The sequence below is a fragment of the Tupaia chinensis genome, unplaced genomic scaffold, assembly GCF_000334495.1.
Source record: "Tupaia chinensis unplaced genomic scaffold, TupChi_1.0 Scaffold000196_1, whole genome shotgun sequence".
Lineage (NCBI taxonomy): Eukaryota > Metazoa > Chordata > Mammalia > Scandentia > Tupaiidae > Tupaia > Tupaia belangeri.
The window spans coordinates 177392-200342 of NW_006159671.1; the positions used below are offsets into that span (position 1 = coordinate 177392).

Genomic DNA, 22951 nt, shown 5'->3' on the forward strand with positions numbered 1-22951 from the left:
ATCTTGGGCATGCATGCACATGCGCCTGGTGTGAGTTTTAAGCCACTGGGTCCGGGACTCGAACTACAGTCGACTACGTGGGAGTTCAGCGACATAGCCATTACGCTAACTTCTGGTCCCTTTATTTCTATTTTTAATATGCCAGAGAGTTTGTGTGAGAGAGAGAGAGAGAAAGCTATCACCTCCCCAGTGATGATGTCTCAATCCCCTTTCCTCCATTCCTCCATCTCATCAAGTCTTGGGGACATGCACACACGCCTGCTGTGTCTTTGAAGCCAGTAGGGCTGAGACTTGAACCTTGGTTGGCCATGTGGGATCTGGCTCCCTCTGTCTGGCTCTTACCCACTACACAAGGGGTAGGGCCCAAGGTGGGTGTTTTAAATCTTATGCTGCCATAGTTACTCTTGACCTTTCCTCACATTGCCCTTGAGGTATCGTAACAGAAATTGCTGCAGGGTAGAACCCCCTCCTCACTGGGACTAGAACTCACTTCTCTTGTACTTCTCGTGCAGAGGTAGAGGAAAGCCACACCTCGTTTCTGTCTTCATTCACGTAATGAAGATGTGCAGAATGTCTGCTTGCTGTTCCACTCTGCTAGGCTGCAGGTGAATTGCCTACCCAGGGTTGTTTCCTAAAAAATTCTCTCTCTCTCTCTCTCTCTCTCACACACACAGACACACACACACACACACACACACACACACACACGCACACGCGCGCACGCGAAGACGGCTCAGGCTCTGCCTGGCAGTGAGGGTCAGCCACACGACAGCATGCTTCTGACCCCTCTCTGTGGACCATGGCAGTGCCTTCCCCAGACCTGGTTGGAGGACACAAGAGGAAACCCCAGCTTCCACTGCTTCTGGTAGCCATGCTAGAAATGGATTGCTGTCCCTGACTGTCCCAGGGGTCCAGAGCACATGCCCGCGGCTCTGGCAAACTGTCTGTTCCTGGTTAATCTGAACACCATGCAAATGCACGTCCTTGTGAAAGGGAAGTGGGAGGGGTGAGTGTGGAGGAAACCTGCAGGCTGTGTCTGTTCCCACGATGTGCTCAGTCCTGGAAGATAAAGAAAACAGGAGCTAGCTGAGAAGTTGTCTCAGGGAAAGCCAGGCCCATCCCCTGGACGACTTGCTATCAGTCCCAGATGGTGGGAGGAGGCAGTGGGAAGGGAGGAGGAACTGGAAGATGAGGGTTTATACACCCCATCCTTGGGCCATCCCAGGCACAAGGCTTCTGTGTTCAACAAACCGAGGTCTGGCTCTCCTTCAGGGTCATATCCCTCACCGAGAGCTTCTTTTGGGACATTTTGTGTCCCCTGAGGCTGATAAAGGGCATTCTTTTTTTGTCACTTGCCAGCACTCCTCCTTGCCTTCCTCGTGCCCTTATCCTCACCCTCAGCTTAGAGCCTCACCCTGATTAGAACTGTAGCTGGGGGCTGGCAGGTGGTGTGGTGGTTACGGTGCTGGACTCCCACGTGGCTGACCACGTTTTGAGTCTTGGACCTGGCAGCGTGCATTCTCACTTTCTCTCTATCTCTTTGTCTTTCTCTCTGGTGAGTGCACATGCCCCATTGCAAAATTTAAAATAGTAACAGTAATAAAAAAAGAACTTTAGTTGACCAAACACCACTGAGTATAGCAGTAGTTTGGTTGTCAAAAGGAACAGCCCTGTTCCTTCTGGCAGAGTAGGTGTTCTCCCCCAGAGCTCTAGAAGTCAGTCTCTTAGGGGGGGAAGACACGGGTTGAACCCAAGTCAGTGTCAAACCCCACGATGGGCACCAGGGCCACTGAGCAGAATGGAAAGCCCTCCCCCTTACATCTGCGTGTGGGGTATGCAGGGATGGGGGTTCCCCATAGATTTCTGCCTTTAGCTGCTATTATTGCCCCCTGGCCTGCCTGGACAGCCCAGGTACTTAGACTCACTCTACCTGTGGGAGGCACAGAAGCATGCTGGCCAAGCGGTACCACCAAACCTAGGCAAAAGCCCATTTCACCATTTACCCTGTTACTCGGGCCGATTACTTATTCTCCGGCAGCCTGTGTTTCCTTATTGATAAATGGGATGGTCTTTCTTGCTCTTTGCTGTGAGGATTAAACAAAATCATTTTGGGTCAGTCAGTGGCATGGTGGTTAAGGTGTCTAGATCCCACATGGCTGACCATGCAGTTCGAGTCCCGAACCCAGCAGCTTGGAAAATGGCAGGTACAAGTGCATGCTTGCCCAAAATCCCGAAAGGAGGGAGAAATGGGGGCAAAAGGATTGTGAGTGATCACCCACCATGGGGAGTGTTTCTCACTGCCCACCCCCTTCATCTTTCTCCTGCAAATTCATGTGCCTTCTAGTAAAAATTTAAAAAATAAATCAATTTCAGTTCCTTAGTTCCTGGCATAGAAGTAATGTACCATAGATGGTAGATAGACAATGTTGGTGTGTGGAGTTGCTCTGGGCCCGGTGAGGCAACCAGGCCACCTCTCATAGGTCCCACGGACTTGATCTCTACACTACCATCTTGTGGAAGAAAATCAGTGGAGTTAGTAGCTCTGTGCTCTTAGCCCAGTTGCTGAAAAGCAGATGCTGTGAAGTGAGTGATTTAGTATCTAATGGCCTTGTCTGGCAAGAAGCATCTCCAGTTATGACCCCCTTACCCCCACCCCAGCATGTGTGCACAAGCTGCCATCCTTCCTGGGAGGGGCCACCCTCTGCTCCCAGCCTTTGAAGTGGTTTTGGAGGGGAAGAACTGCTTGCTTCCCATCTGCACGTAAAGCCCGTGGCACAGCGGAGCGGGGACCCACTTGAGGGTTCTGTGCCTGGAAGAACAGTTTACTGCCTGCTGCGTGGCTCTGCACAAGCTGGGAGAAGTGACCGCGGCGCTAATAGCGGTAGGATTGTCCTCAGCTTATTCCATCACTCCCCTTAAACTTCATTTTCTTTCTTTTTTTTGGAGAGATTTTCACTGTAGGGTGCGTGCACTCACCAGACAGACAGAGAGAGACATAGAGACAGAAAGCGAGAAATCACCCCCCAGGGGGGATGGTCACGCCGCAATCCCTTCTCCTCCATTCTCCTCTCGGGATCTTGGGCACGCACGCACACGCGCCCGGCTTGAGTTTTAAGCCACCGGGTCCAGGACACGAACCGCGGTCGACTACGTGGGAGTCCAGCGACATAGCCATTACGCTAACTGCTGGTTCCCGCCTTAAACTTCATTTTAAAAGGAAAAAAAAAAAAAGCATGTGTATTTCCAAGAATCCATCCGTGTTCTGTGTGGTTTTGTAACTGCGTGTGGACATGGAGTGACCACAAGAGGTCAAGTTTCTCTTGGAAAGGAGCTGGCGGGCCCTGTGGTGCTGTACAGGACACAGGGGTGACCTGCCTTTCTCCCGTGAGGCAGGCGCAGCGGGCAGTGTCGGTTGTCACACCTGAGCTAGACCAGCCCTTCTGCAAGCAGGGGTCCTGATGTCGCAGATAGCTAATGTTTCCGGGCCAGGGCTGACAGCGGGTCCCAGGATGCACGAGGATGGTACCGATGACGAACTTGCAGCTGTTAGCCGGAGGCCTTGGGACTGCGCGCTGGTAATCTAGACAGCACTCTGCTTTTCAGCATCAGCCCTGCTCTCAGCCTCGTCACTGGAGGGCAGGACCCAGTCCAAGCTTTGTAGCGTGGCACACAAGGTCTTCCCTCCTGGTTCAGCCTGCTTCTCCAGCCTTCTTCCCTCCCACTCTGTCCCCGACCTGCCAGTACGCACTGGCTCCTTCTCCCATCTGTACATGTTCCAGATGTACATGTTCCAGGGTGTTTACATGGGAGAAACAGCTCAAACCCATTGACGACGGAACTCAAGTTTGAAACTATAGTGTCAGCATGGATTCTTTCAGAAACTGAGAAGAAGTCACGTGGTCTCCGGCCAGTTTTCTGGTCTGGTCACATTAAAGGAGCTGCTGTGTGTAGGTGCAGTAGTGATGGTGGGAGATGGTGGGCACTGACTGACTCAGGCGTTGTGCTGGCTTTAGGCAGCCATGTGCCAGTTCTTCACGTGCCATGCTGGCTGTCCTCAAGGCCCTCAAGAACGCCTTCTTTGTGTCCCAGAAGACTCCATACACCCTGCATTTAGGGAGCCATGTGCCAGTTCTTCATGTGCCATGCTGGCTGTCCTCAAGGCCCTCAAGAACACCTTCTTTGTGTCCCAGAAGACTCGATACACCCTGCAGCCATTCAAACTGCTACTCCCGTTAGAGGAACACGGAGTTTCCTGACTCAATGAAGAGAATTTGACCATGGCCACCCATGAGAAACTCACAACTCCTTAATGCAAAACCAGGAATGCTGCATTCCAACCAGTGGGACTCACAGATAACTTAGAGGTGCTCACCTATAAGGTCTCTGTCAGTCACAAATGCTTGGGTGAAGTCATTTCTCTTCTGGAATGTTCCTTAGGAGGATGAACCCTATTTGCCAAAGTCGGCCTTGCCTCTTCAAAGAGGTTGACCCTAGACTCTGGTGTGTTGATTTTTGTCTCACTTTCTTCTGACTCGTTAGCCCAGACCCACCTATTTCCTTATTTGTTGGAGTCTTTCTTGTACCTTAGCATGTTTCCTATTATTCCAAAATTGTAGGGACATGAATCTTGATAAGCCTGTGAAACTGATCCAATGGTCTTGTGTCTGGAAAAGCTGGTGTTCATTACACCGCCCTGCCTCACTGAGCAACAGACTGGCTACTTCATCCAAAGCTGTACCTGCCTCACTCTGGGCTTTAATTACTTGCCTCTGTTAAGTGAGGATGGTCCAGCCCCGGGCCAGCATGGTGGGGACTCTCCAACAGCTCTGAAGGAAATGCATCTTTTCCCTCCTGTTGCTTTTAGCTTCCTTGCTCTTTGCAAATTCCCTGCTGAAGTAGATTCTATAACCTTTACCCTGCACCACTTAATACCATTGCTGTGACATCATCTTGGAACAAGTCCGTAATCCTTTTCCAGGCCTATCTGTGGGCATAAAGACTCCTGCAGACCATGGCTGGGTTAAGTCCAGCCAAAGGAGCCCCATGTCTGCACCTGCAGAAACTCTACTGCTGAATGTGAGTACTCAGATAACAGTGACTGGGATTTGCGACCCACTGTTGATTTATGAAGCAGAACCAAGGGGTGCCAAGATCCCATTGGGTACCCAGAACTAAGGGGTACCCAGAACTAAGGGGTACCCGGCACAGACTCTGACTCTGTTGGTTTTTATACCCCATTCTGTGCCATGTCTCAGTGTGAATATCCTCTCCAAACAAGGTGGAATAAATGAAGAGGGACGAATCCTCCTAGTACAGTGGAAAGTGGTGCCTTCCAGTGCTCACTGCTACTTGTTTGGGAGAAGAGCTAAGCCCCTTTCTTCCCTCCCAGCTCCCAGTCAGGGAATTGGGCCAGCTTCTTCTCAACCGTATAAATTTTACAGCCCTCTCACACCAGCTCATATTCTCTGTTTACTCTGCAACCATCTTTCTTGCTTAGCCAACAAGAAAAAGTATAACGTGATTGCCTTCTTGTATCTAAAATGCTTCCAGACTGCACATTTCTTTGGTCCTTACAGATACGCATTGAAAGAGAAGGCTGAAAGCTTTATAAGTTGAAAATTCAGATTTATTACTAGATGTAATGTTAGTCTGCTGAGGTTCCAGTGGCTTTTAAACAGAGCTAAATGGGTTTTAGCCAAAAGATATAACTAAACATTTTATCATTTATTCATCTTTCAACTTTAATTATTAGAAACAGCCTACTTAGTAAGTCCCTAAACCGAAATTCTGAGCTGGGGAGTCTTACCCTTAACTCTTTGGGGAATGGGCTATAATATCTTTAGACTTGCTACAAAGAAGGCTGGTGACTTTATTTCCCAAACCACCCAAAATGAAGTGTTTTATTTAAAGGGAAAGTGTGTTTGTCTTTAGTCTAAGAAAAAAATCCATCTCCTGTGCAGAGAAACTGGGCTTCAGCTTCAGAGTAATGCCTATGGAGACAGGTCGTCAGATATTGAATGAAAATGTGTGTCTGGACAAGTGTTTTCAACTAGGACTTAGGTTTTCATTGCAGATGTGTTGGGTTCTGAGTGATAATAATCCCCTTTCTCATCATTATAAGTCGTGTCTGTTTTTTGATACTTATACCCTTGGGAAATGATGAGCATTATTTTCAACACCTTCCAGAAGATGTGCACACAGGAGGTAAGCAGTGTGGGGTCTTAACATTCTTCTTCATTCCATGCTTGATAGAATTAGACACAGCCCTGTTGAAAATTGAAAATATTCATCCCAGAAGAAAAAGAAAGTTAAGTTCTGTATGTTTAACCAACACACATATTTGTAGATATTTCTTTTCATTTTTTTTCTTTGCTCAGAGGAAAACTTAGTATTTTGTTGTTGTGCTTTGCTGGGGTTATTACTAGCCTAGATGTTTGTAGTGGGTTGACTAAATTCTTTGACTGTCAAACCTTTACCTTCTACCTGGTTGCAGTTTCTTCGCTGAGACATTGCTGTTCTCTCGAGACTGAATGCATTACTTTGTTGCTTTTGCATTTTAGGCTTCCAGGTCCTACCGCAAGGGTATCTGCTGCAGGCAGCGAGGCCAAAACACGCGGAGGATCAGCCGCTGCTAACAACCGACGAAGCCAGAGCTTTAACAACTATGACAAGTCTAAACCAGTCACCTCCCCACCTCCGCCCCCACCACCAAGCAACCATGAGAAAGGTGAGTCTTCTTTTTGGGGGTCCTTCATGGTTTCCTCCTTTGAAACAGACCAACTTAGTTCTTTTGGGCGAGTTTGGTTGGGGTCGGGGAGGAGTCACAAATAGGATGTTGAGAAAGGGACATACAGACTCTGTTAGCAGAGGCATTAATAAGGGTTGGAAAATGTTATAATTTCTAGCAAGAATAACTATATTCGTCTGGGTGGGGAGCCATAAGACACCTAGCTACAGATAGAAGGAATATAGCATTTGGAATATGAAAATAAATTGTCATAAAATATGTTTTATATGGCCAGCCAGGTAGTATGGTGCTTAAGGCAACTGAATCCCTCATGACTGACTAAATAGTATGAGTCCCAGACCTGGCAGCTTGAAAAACATGCCAGGTGTGTGTGCCCCAAATCCCAAAAGGAGAATGAAAGAAAAGGAATGCTGTGTGGCCATCCTCCCTGGGGAGCGGTGCTCTCACTTTCCTTCTCTCTCTTTCTGTCTTTGTCTTTCTCCAGCAAATGTATATTAAAAAAAAAAAAAAAAGACAATGACGACCATGATTTATAGTAATAGGTGGCTTTCCAGAAATGCGTTTCTCAGGGCCTATGTTATGTGATCTGTTAAGTTTTGTACCCTTCAGAACTAATGTGAAGGGAGTTAAGAATCAGGGGGATTTACCCTTTGAAAAAGTCAGGAATGTAGGTTGGCTAAGTGCAGTTCTTTTCTACATGTAAGGAGTAGACAAGTTTGCCCTTGGGGTTGTGATGATGTAACTTTTATCATAAAATGATATGATTTATTTATTTATTTATTTTTACGGTGCAGAGGACTAAACTTTGAAGATAGACAAACAGGGTGAATTAGCCCCAGGGTCCTACACAGAGGGTAGTAATACCAACCTTTGCTTGCTTTCGCCTCTATCTCCTGAGACACTGGAGAAGCTAGGAGATAGAGACACTGGAGAAGCTAAGAGATACCGAGGCAGTTTAGATGATCCAACCAGAAACAGATAGTGAAAGGTAGGAGTTGGATTTGAACCCAGGCAGAGGGAACTAGACTTCTTCAGGGGATACACCCAGGTCTCTTGGAAGCAGAGGCTCCCTAAGGCTTGTCCCAGATGATGTCTTTCCCCCGAGACCCAGGAGACCCAGGAGAGCGTCTCCTACTCCCTAAGGCACTTCAGGAGCCTGCGAATGAGATCAGACCCTCCCTATCCACTCCTCCTTCCTAGGATCACTGAGTTAGTGGAGCTGGGTTACCTCAAGGGTTTGTTAATTGTCATATCTCCTCTCCTCCCAGTATGAAGGAAATTTATATAGGGCTGATATATATTGGGTTGTTGGAAAAGTCAGGATGCATTTTTTGCATAGAAAAATACATCATGACCTTTCTGATAATCCAATATATGGAGCTTGCCAGCCAAAGCATTGGGAGCTCACAACTAGCACTAAAACCAGGACCAAGATGTTTCAATCTATCAGGAGTCTTAAACCTCAGGATCAGCACTTGGTGTAATGGTTATGTTGCTGGATTCTCACATGACCGACCACGGTTCAAGTCCTAGACCCGGAGGCTTGAAACTCATGCCGGGCATGTATGTATGCATGCCTAATTCCTAAGAGGAGACTGGAGGAGAAACGATTGGGGCATGGCTATTTCTCCTCGGGAGGGGAGTGATTTCTCACTTTCTGTCTCTCTCTATCTCCACCAAGCACATGTGCCCTATAGCAAAAAAATCTCTCTTTCTCTCTCTCAAGAAAAAGGGACCAGCAGTTAGCGTAATAGCTATGTCGCTGGACTCCCATGTTGTCGACCATGGTTCGCATCCCAGACCCGGTGGCTTAAAACTCAAGCCAGGCGCGTGTGCGTGCATGCCCAAGATCCCGAAAGGAGAATGGAGGAGAAGGGATTGCAGCGTGGCCATGCCCCCCTGGGGGGTGATTTCTCGCTTTCTGTCTCTCTGTCTCTCTCTGTCTGGCGAGCGCACGCGCCCTGTAGAAAAAACCTCTCAAAAAAAAAAAGAGAGAGAGAAAAAGAAAGAAACCCTTAGTTTTTGCCTCAAGTGAATCATGCTACTTAGCTCTATTTTTCCTTCTCTTCCCACCCATGTCCTCCTCCTCTTTCCTTCATAAACCCGACTGATCCCCTTTTAACAATATGCTTAGGTTATGCAAATAATATATTCTTACAAAATGGGCAGCCCGGGCCATGCTCCTCTCATTTATTTATTTTGTTACCCTTGTGCAGCACCTGCTATCTGTCCAGCAATGGGCTGGTTGCAGTGACAGGAAGGACTGAAACTCAAGACTCTGCTTCCCAGGGTCTCGTAGCCTGGGGGGAGGCGTGGTGCTCGCATGTTCTGTGATAAGAGATGTGCTTGAACTTGAGGGCAAGAGGACCATAACCAGGAAGGCTCAGGGCGGACTTCCGAGACGTGGTATCACTTGTGTTGATTCCTGTTTCAGATTTTTGCTTAGAGAAAAGGAAAGGAAGGCTGGAGAGAAATGACTCATCCTACCCTTCCGGTCAGGGTGTTAGCCCGAGAGCACACCTGCTTCGTTCACTGGACTGTGACCCTTGTTTTCTCTGAAGGGCCTGTAGAGGGTAAACTTCTGCAAGATTCTCTCAGGGATGGGTTCGGGCTTCTCTTGGTCACCAGGAGATAAGTCACCCTCAGGAGTGTTACCCAAGCCAGGAGAGCTTAGGTGCCTTTTGGTCTCAGTGAATGATAATCACCTTTGAGAATCAGCTGAGACATTGCCCTGACCCTCTAGCCAGGACCCTTAATCATCAGAAGGCTTACAAAACCAATTGATAGCTGTGAGCCAGAGTGGCATCATTGAATTTAAAGAATTTTCTGGAAGATAGTCTGGAAATGGAACTCAGGGAACAGGTAGACCACTTACTAAGGCTAGGCCAGCAGGATAGATTATAAGCTACCAAATTTAGAGACCTCAGAAGGCACTGGAAGGGCAAAGCTGGGCGAGATCGAAAGTTGTGCCAGCATCTTGGGCCAGAGTACAGTTCTCTCAGGAGGAGAGGCTCAGGCCCTGCAATTAAAGCGATGGAGTATTTCACTGATAGTCAACTGAGTTTGAATCCTGACCCTATTACTGAGAGTGTGACTTTAGGCAAGTGTGGTGGTCACCAGAGCATTTGCTCAGGATCAACCTCAAAAAGCCCTCAGGGGTCCAGCAGGAGCTGTGGGGGTTAAGGCACTGGATTCCACATGGCCTGCTGTGTAGTTCAAGTCCCAGAACAGTAGGCCTGAAAGCCATGCAGGGTGTGTGTGTGCGTGCCCAAAATCCCAAGAAGAGGCAAAGAGAAGGGATTGTGGTATGGCCAATCCCCCTGGGGAGGTGATTTTTCACTTTCACTCTCTTTTTCTTTCTCTGGCAAGCACATGTGCCCCATAGCAAAAACTAAAAACACCAGAGGCTCCACTATATACTGGGCATCATCCTACTCAGAAAAGCTAGGCAGGAGTCACAGTTCACTGGCAGGGCCGGGCCAGGTGTTTCTCTTCCGCCTACGTGGCCTTTGCAGCAATATTTACAGCAGTACACACCACCATCCAGCTGTTTCCTCTGCCCTCACCCCCACAACAGCTCAGATGTGAGAGAGCAGGACTCATGGAGGGCAGGTGCATGAGTCATGCAGGCTTAAACACCACACTCCCCACTGGGACTCTATCTCTTGTGACAACTCCACCTGCTCAACTTGTAGGGGTCTCAATAAAACTAAGCACTTAGTCCTCACAGCACACAGAGCCGCCCAAAATGACAGTGGCCCCGAGAGGTGTTCATCCTTCGTTTATAGTTCTTCCTAGGCAAGATGGGGTTTAATAATCAACGGTCATTTTTTACCATGAATGATGTTGCTTAGTAACAGAGCTAACATTATGTCTTTATCAGGTTTCCAGGAGAACAGAGTTAGAAAGTTAACCCAAGGTCAAATTCTTATGCAGAAGAAGGAAAGGTTTGCTTAATCCTTTTCCAAAAGCAAGTCAGACTCTCAGAGAATCAGTTCATTTATCTGTGAAGGGGCAACAGGCTGCCTAGTCTTGCTGCTGGGACAAAGTTAGATAGTACGTAGCATTTTAGTTATCTGCAAAACCGAATTCAAATGATCTGTACTTGCCGCCGCTCTGCTAGTTGCAGACATTTCTGTAAAGGGAATAACTTACTGTCATGTCCAAATAACTGAAGTTTCTTGATGTGGTGGGTGTCATTTGTAAGGTATGAGAAAATTGCCAAGTTCTGAATTTTCGAAGTATTGTGTGGTCAATTGGGTTGCTGCCTTTTTCTTTTTTTTTTGAAGTGGCTCCTCTTTCCAGAATAACGTCCACGCGGTACCATCGTTCCATTCTAACAGAGTATTCACGTTGCCTGTGCCGAGAACAGGTCTGACTTAGGAGCTGTCTGCTAGGCCTGACGTACCCCGCCCAGTCCCATGATCTGGTGAGACCTTGGTAAATTCAAGGTTCCAAATTGTTGTTTTTCAAGATTTGATTCACAGACCGTTTATACTACTATCCCTTGAAACGATCGCTAAAAGCACAAATCCCCAGGCTTTACAAACCCTTGTCCTTCTAATTGGATTTTTGCATCAGTGTCCGGAAGCCTACAGTCTACACCCATGGAACTCTCCCAGCACCCATACTGGACAGCCTTTGTGTTGGCAGGACTGCACGATTACATTTGACAGAGAATCCTGCCTTCTGGGACCAGCAGTTAGCATAATGGCGTAATGGCTATGTCGCTGGACTCCCACGTAGTTGACCACGGTTTGCGTCCTGGACCCTGTGGCTTAAAACTCATGCCGGGCGCGTGTGTGTGCGTGCCCAAGATCCCAAGAGGAGAATGGAGGAGAAGGGATTGCGGCATGGCCATCCCCTCTGGGGGGTGATTTCTCGCTTTCTATCTCTCTGTCTCTCTCTGTCTGTCTGGTGTGTGCACGCGCCCTATAGCAAAAACCTCTCCAAAAAAAAAAAAAAAAAAAAGAATCCTGCCTTCTTATCGCCCTTCCGTCCTCGGCAGCGGCTTTGTGGAGTACTGTTATGGGGGATGGAGAGGACGGAGTGGGACACCCCGACTAGTGCTGGTACAGAACAGAAGCACAATAAACGTGCAGCCCCTGGAATGTGCAGGTGCATTTTGTCATACACCTCTTTACGTCTATTCTCGGAGCCAGCAACTCACGCTGGGTAGGCTTGCCTACGTGCACAGCCCTTCCTGTCTTCCTTTGGTTTGGTGCTGTTGTCTTGCTAGTCTTCACTGGAGTTCGTATTTTAGTTTTAACTTTTCGTTGCCTTCTTATTTCAGCTGAGCTCATAGATTTTGATTCCACTCTTAGGCTGTAGACACAAAAAAAGGGTCTTGTGCCTTTGGGTCTGGATATGGTCAGCAGCAGAGGGAATGCAGGCAGGGAGGTGCTCTGAAGCGGAAGTCAGCACACCCTTGCCCTAGGTGGGGAATCGCGATTTGGTCCTTTCTCTGCTTGGTGCTTGAAGAGCTTGGTGGTCCTGAATGCGTGGGACAGTGCTGCCCTGTGCAGAGGGAGGGTGGGCCTGATAAGGCCCAGCGAGAAGCCTAAGTGATATGCCCCCTCCGTCCACAGTTTTGTCCTTAACCTCCAGCATTAAGCTAACGCCAGACATCAAGGTGAAAGAAATCATATACACGGCATAGTCTGGAAGGCCACCTTTGGGAGCCATTTTCTTGATCTATTGTGTAATTCAGTTGAGGTTTCAAGAGGAGGAGATGAAAAAAATACCCTCTACTGTGTGAAACTAATAGCCTTTAATGGTAAAGTCATCCTTTTCAAAGAGGAATAAGAAGGCTCTCACCATGTTTGCTTTTCTCTAAATGTGTATGCGTTTCAAAACCAACGTGCGAGCTTATGGTTCTGCTTCCTGTACACGACGATAAGCCTGGCTTTTTGTAACAGAGAGAGTACGTAGACAGAGAAGGAAAAGAAACCATTTAGAAAGATGAAATATGTATTTGATTAGTCTTATGTCAGGAATAGAAAACGACGAGTTGATGTTCATCCTATCTTCAGGTGATAAATCTCAGCGTTCTCTTTGCTCCCTTCCATCCGTTATGTGGAAAGCGTCACGCGTCCATGAATTCAATTTAACTTTCAGGATCACTGGGAGGGGAGAGTATTTATAGTGCCGGGTGCTCAAATCGTCATTTTTATCCAGGTGTCATCTGTAGTCAGGGCTTAGTTAACTTGTTTATTTATTTATCTATCTATTTATTGTGTGTTTGCTATAGGGTATGTACATTTGTTAGAGACAGAGAGAGGGAAAGGGAGAGATGATCCCCCGGAGATGGCCATGCTGCAATCCCTTCTTTTCCATTCTCCTCTTGGGATTTTGGGCACATATGCACATGTGCCCAACATGATTTTCAAGCTGATGGGTCCAGGACTTGAACTGTGGTCAGCCTGTGGGGGTCCAGAGCCTTAACTGCGCTGCCACATGCTGGTCCCTTATTTCGATGTTCTTAATTTTTGTCCTCCTCTAAGTTAGGCATTTGACAATATTCATTAGCATAGAACACACACACATTTTGGAATAAATAAACTGAGCTTTTCTATAAGTGCATGGGGCCCATATTCGCAATGCTAACTGTGAGAATGGAATGCTGAGCTAAATGAAGGCGCCTGCCCGAACAGTAAAACTTGACAACTCACGTGACTACAACTTGGTGAGTTTCTTAGGAAGGCATACATGGCCGGCGCTCTGTGCCAAGGGCATGGCGCCCCCAGGTCTACATGAACGCTAACAGGTGGAATCCCCATTTCTCAGCGGTAGGCTGGCTTCGTGAGTCTGCCAGTGTGGGTGTTTCATTAGGGTACCAACACGTAGCCCTTGTGCCAGCGACTCAACTTCTCCCAGTGAGGATGTTAGACAACGTGTCCCATTGGGAACATCCATCTCCCAGGTAATGGTCAACATATGTGTTGCAGTAAGAATGACACAGGGGCCACCGCAGTGTCACGCTCTGTGGATGGGTGGTCATTCTGCAGAGTGGTCTGTGCCGAGGTTGTGGACGCAGCTCAATTTATTAAGACTCCTTAGCAGTGGCCATGCCTTTATGCTTGGTAAGCTGCCTGAACTTTGTGGGCAATGGCCAGGTATTAACTGCTAATGGAAACCAATGACCTGGCCTCCTTTCCCCATCAGAACCAAGATGAAGAAAACCTCTCAACACCTCATGCTTCCTTTGCCTTTTTCAAAATGGGAGAATTGCTACATTTTTCTGAAATACAAAGTGGGACTCGGTGACCTATAATTATATTAAAAAAAAAAAATAGCCATTCAATTCCAGGACAGCTTAGGACGGTAAATCTCTGCTGCCCCCTACTGCCCAGACTTTGTGTCGTGATTGCTAGTGGACCTCGATTGCTAGCCTGCCATTCTCAAGGCAGTCTGTTTGGAAGGATAATGACTTGCAGACTATCTAAATGCTTTTCTTCCAGCAGGGCCTCCCCACATTTGTGTCCTCCGTTTAGGAGGATGTATGCGGACTGGAGAAAACCCACAATGTGGGTGTGATCAGGTTCCTGGAGCCGGGTGGAAAAACTCTCTTACGTGGTGAGGAACTGACAGCAGGCTTGAGCTAAAATAGGCCTTCCTAAGGCCGTCCTGCCCCTCACTCACGCTGGCAGGCAGCCTGCTGGTGGATTCAAGGATCAGGTTTAGCCCTAAGGAAAAGAATCTTTGAAGCCAGTTTTGATTTTTGCTGTAAGAAAGTTATGCTTGATTTGGCACCATTTTTAAGAGGAGAATGCTTCTAAACCACACTGTACAGTATAGAGTGAATAATTCCCTCCTTCCTCATTACACGTTTGTGTTCTCGGACCTCAGTCCTTCAGGATTCAGACATTTCTAAAGATGATTTGTTGAGTGTCTTTTGTGTGTCAAGCATCATACTAGTTACTAAATATTTAAAAACGAAAAGATAACAATCCCCACCCTCATGGAACTTACGATCTGGCAGAAGAATCAGATCATAAATAAAACATAAGTAACATCATTACATTTCATAATAACTGCTCTTACCCCCCCAAAAAAAAAACAAAGTCAGCTTTGATGCACTTAATTCTCTCAGGTAGAACCTCATCCCGGTGACAGCCACAGATAAAGTTTGCCTTGCTCAGCATACTCATCCTCCCATGCAATGGTTAGAAACAAACGGTGTTTTAGAAAATAGTCTCGGGCTGGTGGTTACGACGGCAGGATCCCACGTGGCCAAAAGCATAGTTCGAGTCCTGTACCTGGTGGCTTAGGAAACATGCCAGGTACATGTGCATGCATGCCCAAAATCCCAAGGGAAGAATGAAGAAGGGATTGTGGTGTAGCCATCCCCCTGGGGATTGATTTCTCTGCCCCCGGTGCATTTATTTCTCACCCCCCCCCCCCCCCCCAATTCTCTCTCTCTGGCAAGCACATGTGCCCTATAACAAACAAACAAAAGCCATGAACTGAAAGAAAGTATTTTTTTTTAAAGAAATGTAAAACTTTTAAAATTTTTAAAATTTTATCCATTTAATCACTATACATGACTTTGCTTGTAAGCTGAATTTACCCAACGTGAGTATACTTCACACTAGTCCGGTTGAGGATACTAAACTCAGTATCATCAACTCATAATAATAACGCTCTCCCGTGTCCCATCAATGTCCTGCCTCTCTGTTTTCCTCCTTAATCTCCTTCCTTACACAGTCGTAATGGGAAAAATCGCCTCTCTGGTAGAAATGACGGTCTGTCTTTTAGGCCAGCTTTTTCTCCTTTTGTCCACAGAGAATAAAAAAAGAAAGAACAAGAGAAAATTTTATTTCTATGTGTTTATATATTATAAGATAACATATAATTTATACGTTGTAATATAATATACTATTATATTAATACCAGGACCCTGCCCCTAGCAGAAAGCATGGCTGCTAAGTGAGACATTATACGCAGGGGAAGTCCACCATTCCCTTGTCCTCTTTCCCAGCCAGATCAGAAGGTCTCCAAGTGCTTAACTGTGAGAATTGTTTTGAAGACCTATATCATATGCAGGCTGTAGGGGGCAGCATTTATTAAGGAAAACCAGGGCCTATAGAACAAGTTACTGAGACTTTCTAGGAAAGAAACCCAATTTCTAAAGATTTCTGTGCCCTGGGGACTCTCATTCAGTCCTGCTGTGCATTCGTGGATGAAGCTCTGGCCTGCAGTGGTGAACTTTCTTGGGGGCCAGGATTACTTTGCCTAACGTTAAATTCACTGGGCTCAGACTTACAACCATGAGTACCTATGAGAGAGGATGACTTTTCCATGTGTGGCAAGGAGCCTAACCCAGGTCACCTGACTCAATACTTTTGCTTTTTTCGGTACATCCGGAGTCATTTCAATCGCCAACCCTCCAATAGAAATAGTATTTATTTCCCCCAGAGCTACTTCAAACCCATTTCGGCCTAGGAAATATTAAATTATAGTGAAATTTGTTGGCACTCACCATTTCCTGGACCCTCTAGCCTTGGCAAGTTCAATAAAACAGGTTATAAGTTACTAACCTCTATCTCAAGATGAATGGTTTCAAATAGTAGCCATGCATTGGGCCAGCCTGTGGTGTAGCAGTTGAGGTGGCTGGATCTCACATGGCCTACGGGGCAGTTCAGTCCCAGAAGTTTGAGAAACATGCCATGAGTGTGCGTTTGTGTGTGTGTGTGTGTGCACACGTGTGTGCCCAAGATTCCAAAAGAAGGGAGCAATTGATAAGAAGGGATTGCAGTGTGGCCATTCCCCATAGGGGGAGCTTTCTCTCTCTGTCTCAGTGTACACACCCTCTAGTGAATTCTAATAACCATGTATTGTTTCCCGTAAGTCTACAAGTCAATGGGACGATCCTGCTGGGGTGACCCAGCTCAGGTGATGTCAGCTGGGCATCGTCATGTGTGAAGTCATCTGATGAGTTGACAGGATGCTGACTGACCAAGAAGGTCTCATCTGAGACCAGCTTTCTCTGCCTGGTCTTTCATCCTCTAGCAGGCTAGTCCCAGCTGTTCCGGTGTGGTGAATGAGTTCCAAGCTAAAGCCAAAGTCTGGAAGACCGTTTGAGGCCACAGTTCTGAGAGGAGACCTCAGTTCTCTCCTTCAGTTTTCAGCTGAAACTAGTCACATGGCCCGCCCACATTCATGAGGTTGGAAAACATTCCCCTTATTGAGAGAGGAGCTGCAATGTCACATTGCAAAGCATACATACTACAAGAGAGGAGTGGAGGCTTGGGGTTGTCTTTGTCATCAGTCTAGCAGTATTTAATAAGGCAGACTCAATAAGTATGTATTGGTGGATTGATTTCATTTGTTAGAGTAGTAGTCTGTTTTCCCTGTAATCACACAACAGTGAGACTACTCTGAACTCCTAACAAGTACACAGAAACATCCTTACTATTTCCTATAAGTAGGAAGAGCATGGCTCTCAGAACTCCCAGTGGGAAGAGTGGCCGAGCATCCTCTGTCATCCCGGCCTTCCAAAAGCTCTCTCTGAGTAGCAGATGCTACCAGATCAGTGAGGTCATAAGCTTCCCTGGCTTCGTGAGGCCCCCTTTAGCCAAAGTAAGAAGGTGAGGGCTACCTATGAAAACAGCATGGCCCCTTATTGGCCCTTTCTCCACCCTTGAGGGTTCTTGGTTTTGTGTACCCACACTTCTCTGATTTCTCTTTTTCACACCACCTGGCAAAGGTTGTTGTATGATGGAAATGGTCTAAATGCTAGACGTGGTTTCAGGATCCCTGGAGTCTGGCCCCAGCAACTCCATGTGATGGTCACATGACATGGTTGGATGACATAACCCTTCTGAACCTCAAAGTCCTGAGCTCTAAAACGGAGGTGATAATGGCACCCGCCACAATTGTTATTAGGATTATGTGAGATGAAACATATGGAAAAAACCCTTAATGGTGTGTGCAACGTCTGTGGACTCAATGAACTGGAGTGCCAGAAGTCAGAAATGACGCCAGGGGCCAGGCGACCACAGCAGCCGGAGCCAGTTCCATTGCTGCAGAACCAAACTCGAAAGCCCCAATGTCACCACTTTTTCTTGTTCAGCTTCTTCTCTCTTGGATAAACCACGTGAAGAGTATTTTTGAAAACCAAGGGACAAAACCAAGACAGAGTGGCCTTCATTCATTTTCTAGCAAACAACTGTTTCTCATAGCTTGGTAACTATCCATCCAGTCATCTTCTGCCCCTGGTGTCTTAGAAATGTAACCCTACTGATTCCCGAAATCTCCCACTGCCCCTCCTTGGGGGAAGGGCAATTTGAGACAAAAGTATTGACTGAGACAAGCAAACATATTGGGAGAAGAACTTGTTAGGTTGTCATTTTTTATAAATGGGCTAAAATAGATGACAGGAGGCAGATCCCTTGGCAGAGTTACAAACAAAAGGAAATTAGGCAATTTAATTATATTCTTCTAAAGTGATTTTAAAAAGTCACAATTGATTATTTTTCCAGTACTTTGGAACAAAGGACTCTTTGATTCATAAAGGTTTTTTGGGTTTTTTTTTTTTCCCCCTCAATATAATTTTATCATTCCTTGTTTTTTTCCATCATCCTTCAATCTGGACTCCCTTATTATTCTAATGCATCTGGACCCAGTTTGTAACAAACTGTTGCCCTGTTCCTGGGAACTGGTGACTGAAAGGGTCACTGAAGAGATTACCGGAACGACATTGTAACTCAACCACCGGCCCATGGAAAGGGATGGGGTGCTTTCTGAGATGGCTTTTCGGAACGTGCCAAGATGCCACAGCTCCAGCCTTGGGGTGTCGGTCAGCACTATTGATCGTGTCTTGGCAGCTGGAACGGCCATGCGGGCAGGAAGCTGATCAGACCTGCTCCGTCTCATTAAGGAGCCCCTCAGATCACCTTCTGGCTTGAAACGCTTCAGAAATCATCAAACAGCCAAGGTACAGGCTGGATTCCTTGAAGTCTTTCCAAAGACTTTGGCACATCTGCCTTTTGGATGATGAGCTTAACTAAACAAAGCACTTTTGAGGTCTGCGGTGGGTATTGGGGGGGGCTCTCCAAGCACTGGGAGTGACCCCAGGTGGGTGGGAAGAAGGGCTCAGTTCTCGGCCCACCCTTTCACGTCCTCCCTCCTTTTCCCTTGAACTCCTGTTCTCAGTCTCCATCTACCACAGGTCACTTCCCAACACCAGGAGGAGCAGGCACTTCCCAGAGAGCCGGTCTGTCGATAAATAAATGCCGCTGTGTCCTCCGGGTCAGCAGCATCCACTCCGACGCTCCACAGGACGAAATGTCCCGTGCCTATGCCATTGATGGAAGCCACCAACTGCATGTGGCGTTAAGCACTTGAAATGTGGCTAGTATGAAAGAGGAACTCCATTTCTTAAGTGTTGCATTTTATCTCATTGAAATGGCTACCTGTGGCTAGTGGCTCCAGTACTTGACACGCAGCTCCAGATAATCGTTCAGTGAGCAGCCAGGAAGCCTGCCACTCAGGTCCATCATTAAAAACTAGCTTTCTGGTTTCCAAAGACCAGACACTGCTGGTTCTACTCACGTGGACTGTCCATAGTGACAGCAGGTCAGTAGATGCTAAGGCTGAGGTGGGCGTCTGGCGGGACGGTGGGGAGTGACTGCTGCAGAGGTTCTTTTCAGTGTCATGAAAATGTCTCAAAATTAGATTGTGGTAGCGGTTACACAACTTTGTGAATAGCCTAGAAAACCACTGAGCACACCGCTTAAGTGAGTGAATTCTATGGTACATGAGTTACATCTCAAGGGGGTTTTAAAAATGGGCTGGCCTCATAGCACAGTTGTTAAGCACTTTGCAGTGAGAGATGGAGCCCGCATGGCCAACCAGCTTGAATCCTAGCCCTGGGTGGCTTCAAAAAACATGCTGGGTACATGTGCATGCATGTCCAGGATCCTGATGGGATGGAGAAAAGGAGGAGAAGGGGTTGTGATGTGACCAGGCCCCATTGAGAGGTTCTCTTCCTCTCTCTCTCTCTCTCCCTGATGGGATGGAGAGAAGGAGGAAAAGGGGCTGTGATGTGACCAGGCCCCATTGAGAGATTCTCTTCCTCTCTCTCTCTCTCCCTCCTTCCCTCTCTCTCTGGTGAACACACATGCCTTTTGGCATAAGAAAGAGACAAAGGAAGGAAGGCAGGAAGGAAGGAAGGCAGGCAGGCAGGCAGGCAGGCTGGCTTTTTATTCATGTCCTATTCAAGTGGATGTTCAGACTCCAACTCTTCTCCTACCCAGCAGTATAAATGGTTATGTGCCTCCAACTCTCTGGCCTCAGTTTCCCCATGATGGCATGGTGCTTAAGGTGCTAGACTTCCACATGGCTGACTGTGGTTCAAGTCCCAGACCTGGCAGCCTACTTTCTCTCTCTCTCTCTCTCTCATTCTCTTTCTCTGGTGACCACACGTGTCTTATAGCAAATTAAAAAATAATAAATCAAAGTAATTTTTTAAAAAAGATTTTTGCTATAGTGTGTGGGTGTGCTCGCCAGAGATACAGAGACAGAAAGTGAGAAATCACTCCCCTCGAGGGGATGGCCATGCCACAATCCCTTCTCCTGCATTCTCCTCTCAGGATCTTAGACACTCATGCACACACACCCAGCGTGAGTTTTAAGCCTCTGGGTCCAGGCCTCGGACTGTGGGAGTCTAGCTATGTAACCATTACACCATCTGCTGCTTCTAATCATTATGTTTTTCAAAATGAAGAGAACATGTCAAGGTTAGTAGAGAAGATAATTCTGTTTCTCCTTTCCCGGTATCTGTTTAACTTTAATCCAGTTTAGATGGGTGGTCTTTGGGATTGGAAACATGCCCCCTGTTTCTGAGAGCTCAGTTCCACACGCCTCCCCATTCCGGGAGCACCCCAGGTAGTACATGGGCACTGGGGCAGTGGCTGACCCCCCATTCTGCCCATTCACCATGGGACCACAGCACAGAGCTCTTTTGTGTCGGCTTCGGAATTTTACCTCATGGCCAAAACGGTTATCTTTTTCCTTTGATCAGTTAGTCATAAACAGATTGTCACTTTGAGCTGTCAGTTCATCTGCTGCACAGACACAGCTTCCCATACCCTTCGCAAACCAGGATTCTGGGATGGAAGCTTTGGGTAGGAAGAGATTCCTGGCTGGAAAACGTCTTGTGGGTTTTCGTGGGTTGTGGTCAGGGGGTCTTGTGGGAAGCACGTTTCTTCCAAAACAGGCTTTCTCTTCTCCTACTTCTCAAATAGTCTTTTTGAAAATGGGGGCTGCCATGGGACCAGCAGTTAGCATAATGGCTATGTCGCTGGACTCCCACGTAGTCGACCGCGGTTCGAGTCCTGGACCCGGTGGCTTAAACTCACACCGGGCGCGTGTACATGCGTGCCCAATATACCAAGAGAAGCATGGAGGAGAAGGGATTGTGGTGTGGCCATCCCCTCTGGGGAGTGATTTCTCGCTTTCTGTCTCTCTGTCTTTCTCTGTCTGTCTGGTGAGCACACGCGCCCTATAGCAAAAACCTTTCCCTCCCCCCCCCAAAAAAAAAGAAAATGGGGCTGCCAGATGACTGTAAATGAGTGACATCAGAGGAAGTAATGGTCACCTTCATCATTTTCTTCCTCCTCTCCACCACGTCGTAAAGCAGGTGTTACAAACGCCTCTCTAGGAAATAACATTAAGGCTGCTTTCAGTGTGGGTGAGGGGATGGGCTCTGAAAAGAAGAGGGTTTTGTAGCAATAACAGAATGGTGTCAGTTGCTGCAGGTTGTTGGTTTTCTCATGTGTGTTAGCTACTTCGTATACGTAGTCTCATTTCATCCCACATCCCATTTCCAGGAGGAGTCAGTGGTGTCATTTCCATTTTACAGATAAGAAACAGACTCAGGCTTGTAAACTAACTTTAAATTTCTTACATCGTGTAGCTGGCAAAGTCCAGAGTTGATATTTGAACAAGAATCTGCAGGATTCCAGAGCTGGTATTTTGCTGTGAACCATCATACCATCAGACACGCTAGTTCTGACTAAACTCACTAACTATTGAGCCCTTTTTTGTGTCAGATGCTAGATAGATTGCTGGGAACAGCTCTAAACAAAACCAGCAAATACTAGATGAGTGATCCAGGCAATCAGAGATGAAAGTGGTGTCTTAGCAGGGCTGGTTGGTGGTGAGTTAAATTTCTAGATCCCACATGGCCTACTCCATGGTTCGAGTCATGGACCTAGCAACTTGAAAAACATACCAGGCATGTGTATGTGCATGCCCAAGACCCCAAGAGGAGAATGGAGGAGACAGGATTGCAGAGTGGCCACCCCCCCAGGGTGTGCTTTTTCACTTTCCCTCTATCTATAACTCTCTCTGGCGAGTGCATTTGCCCTATGGCAAAAAATCTTAAAAAAAAAAAAAAAGAAAGAAAGAAAGAAAAAGTATCTTAGGACTGGGGGAGGAGCACTGAGTTTTTGTAGAACTGGGCGTTAAAGGAAGAGTGTGGACGTGCTGTACCTGTGTAGGATCACTCTAAATCAGAAGGGCTTTGGAAGCTGGTTTTCTGATATAGCAGCATATAAGAAAAAACAAGAACAGCACATGAATTCGAATTCTTTTTTGTGATTTGATGGTTTCCGGTTCTCCCACCACATGCTTTTATTAAGGTAAGGTCATTCTTAATCTCCATCTCACTGGTGTTCAGTTTCTTCGTTTTGCCAACACGTCTTTTGTTGGTCCTAGTGTCCTTGAGGGCAAGGCCAGGGAGGGCTCAGCTGATACTGGTGAACTGGAGGCGAACCGTGGTTAACGCTGTGGGCCATGTGGTCCTTGAAATCCCAGTGTATGCCAGACACTGCGTAGGACAGGGGATGGGACCTGTGACACCGAGCAGGCACAGCGCTGCCCCGTAGACTGTATAGTCTGCAGGCAGACTGGGGAGACGCTGCCTCCTGTGGTAAGTTTCTCTAGGACTTTCTGCAAGGAGCATCCGGTCCCATCCCGGAGTCAGGAAGGCGTCCTAGGAGAAGTGAGAGCTGAGCTGAAAGATGAACTATCTAGAAGAAGGAAAGAATGTTCTGGACAGAGGGCACAGCATGTCTAAAGGCTGGGTGGTGAGAGGGGCATGGATGAGGAAGGAAATGGAGTCGGGTGTGGGTTTATGACAGAAGCAGGCACGGGACTTTCTCAGTTCTGCTCTGTCAGTCAGTGCTGGGCTCCATG

The 22951-nt window shown here is 47.1% G+C and overlaps 1 protein-coding gene across 1 annotated transcript in view; it reads left to right on the forward strand.

Annotated features, from left to right (window-relative positions):
* The window catches only part of NAV2 (neuron navigator 2), a 295960-nt gene that overhangs the window by 52115 nt on the left and 220894 nt on the right, over nucleotides 1-22951 (forward strand). The window contains exon 5 of the mRNA XM_006146897.3: nucleotides 6561-6727. Coding sequence (XP_006146959.1) covers nucleotides 6561-6727 — 167 coding nt within the window. The remainder of the gene's footprint in view (nucleotides 1-6560; nucleotides 6728-22951) is intronic.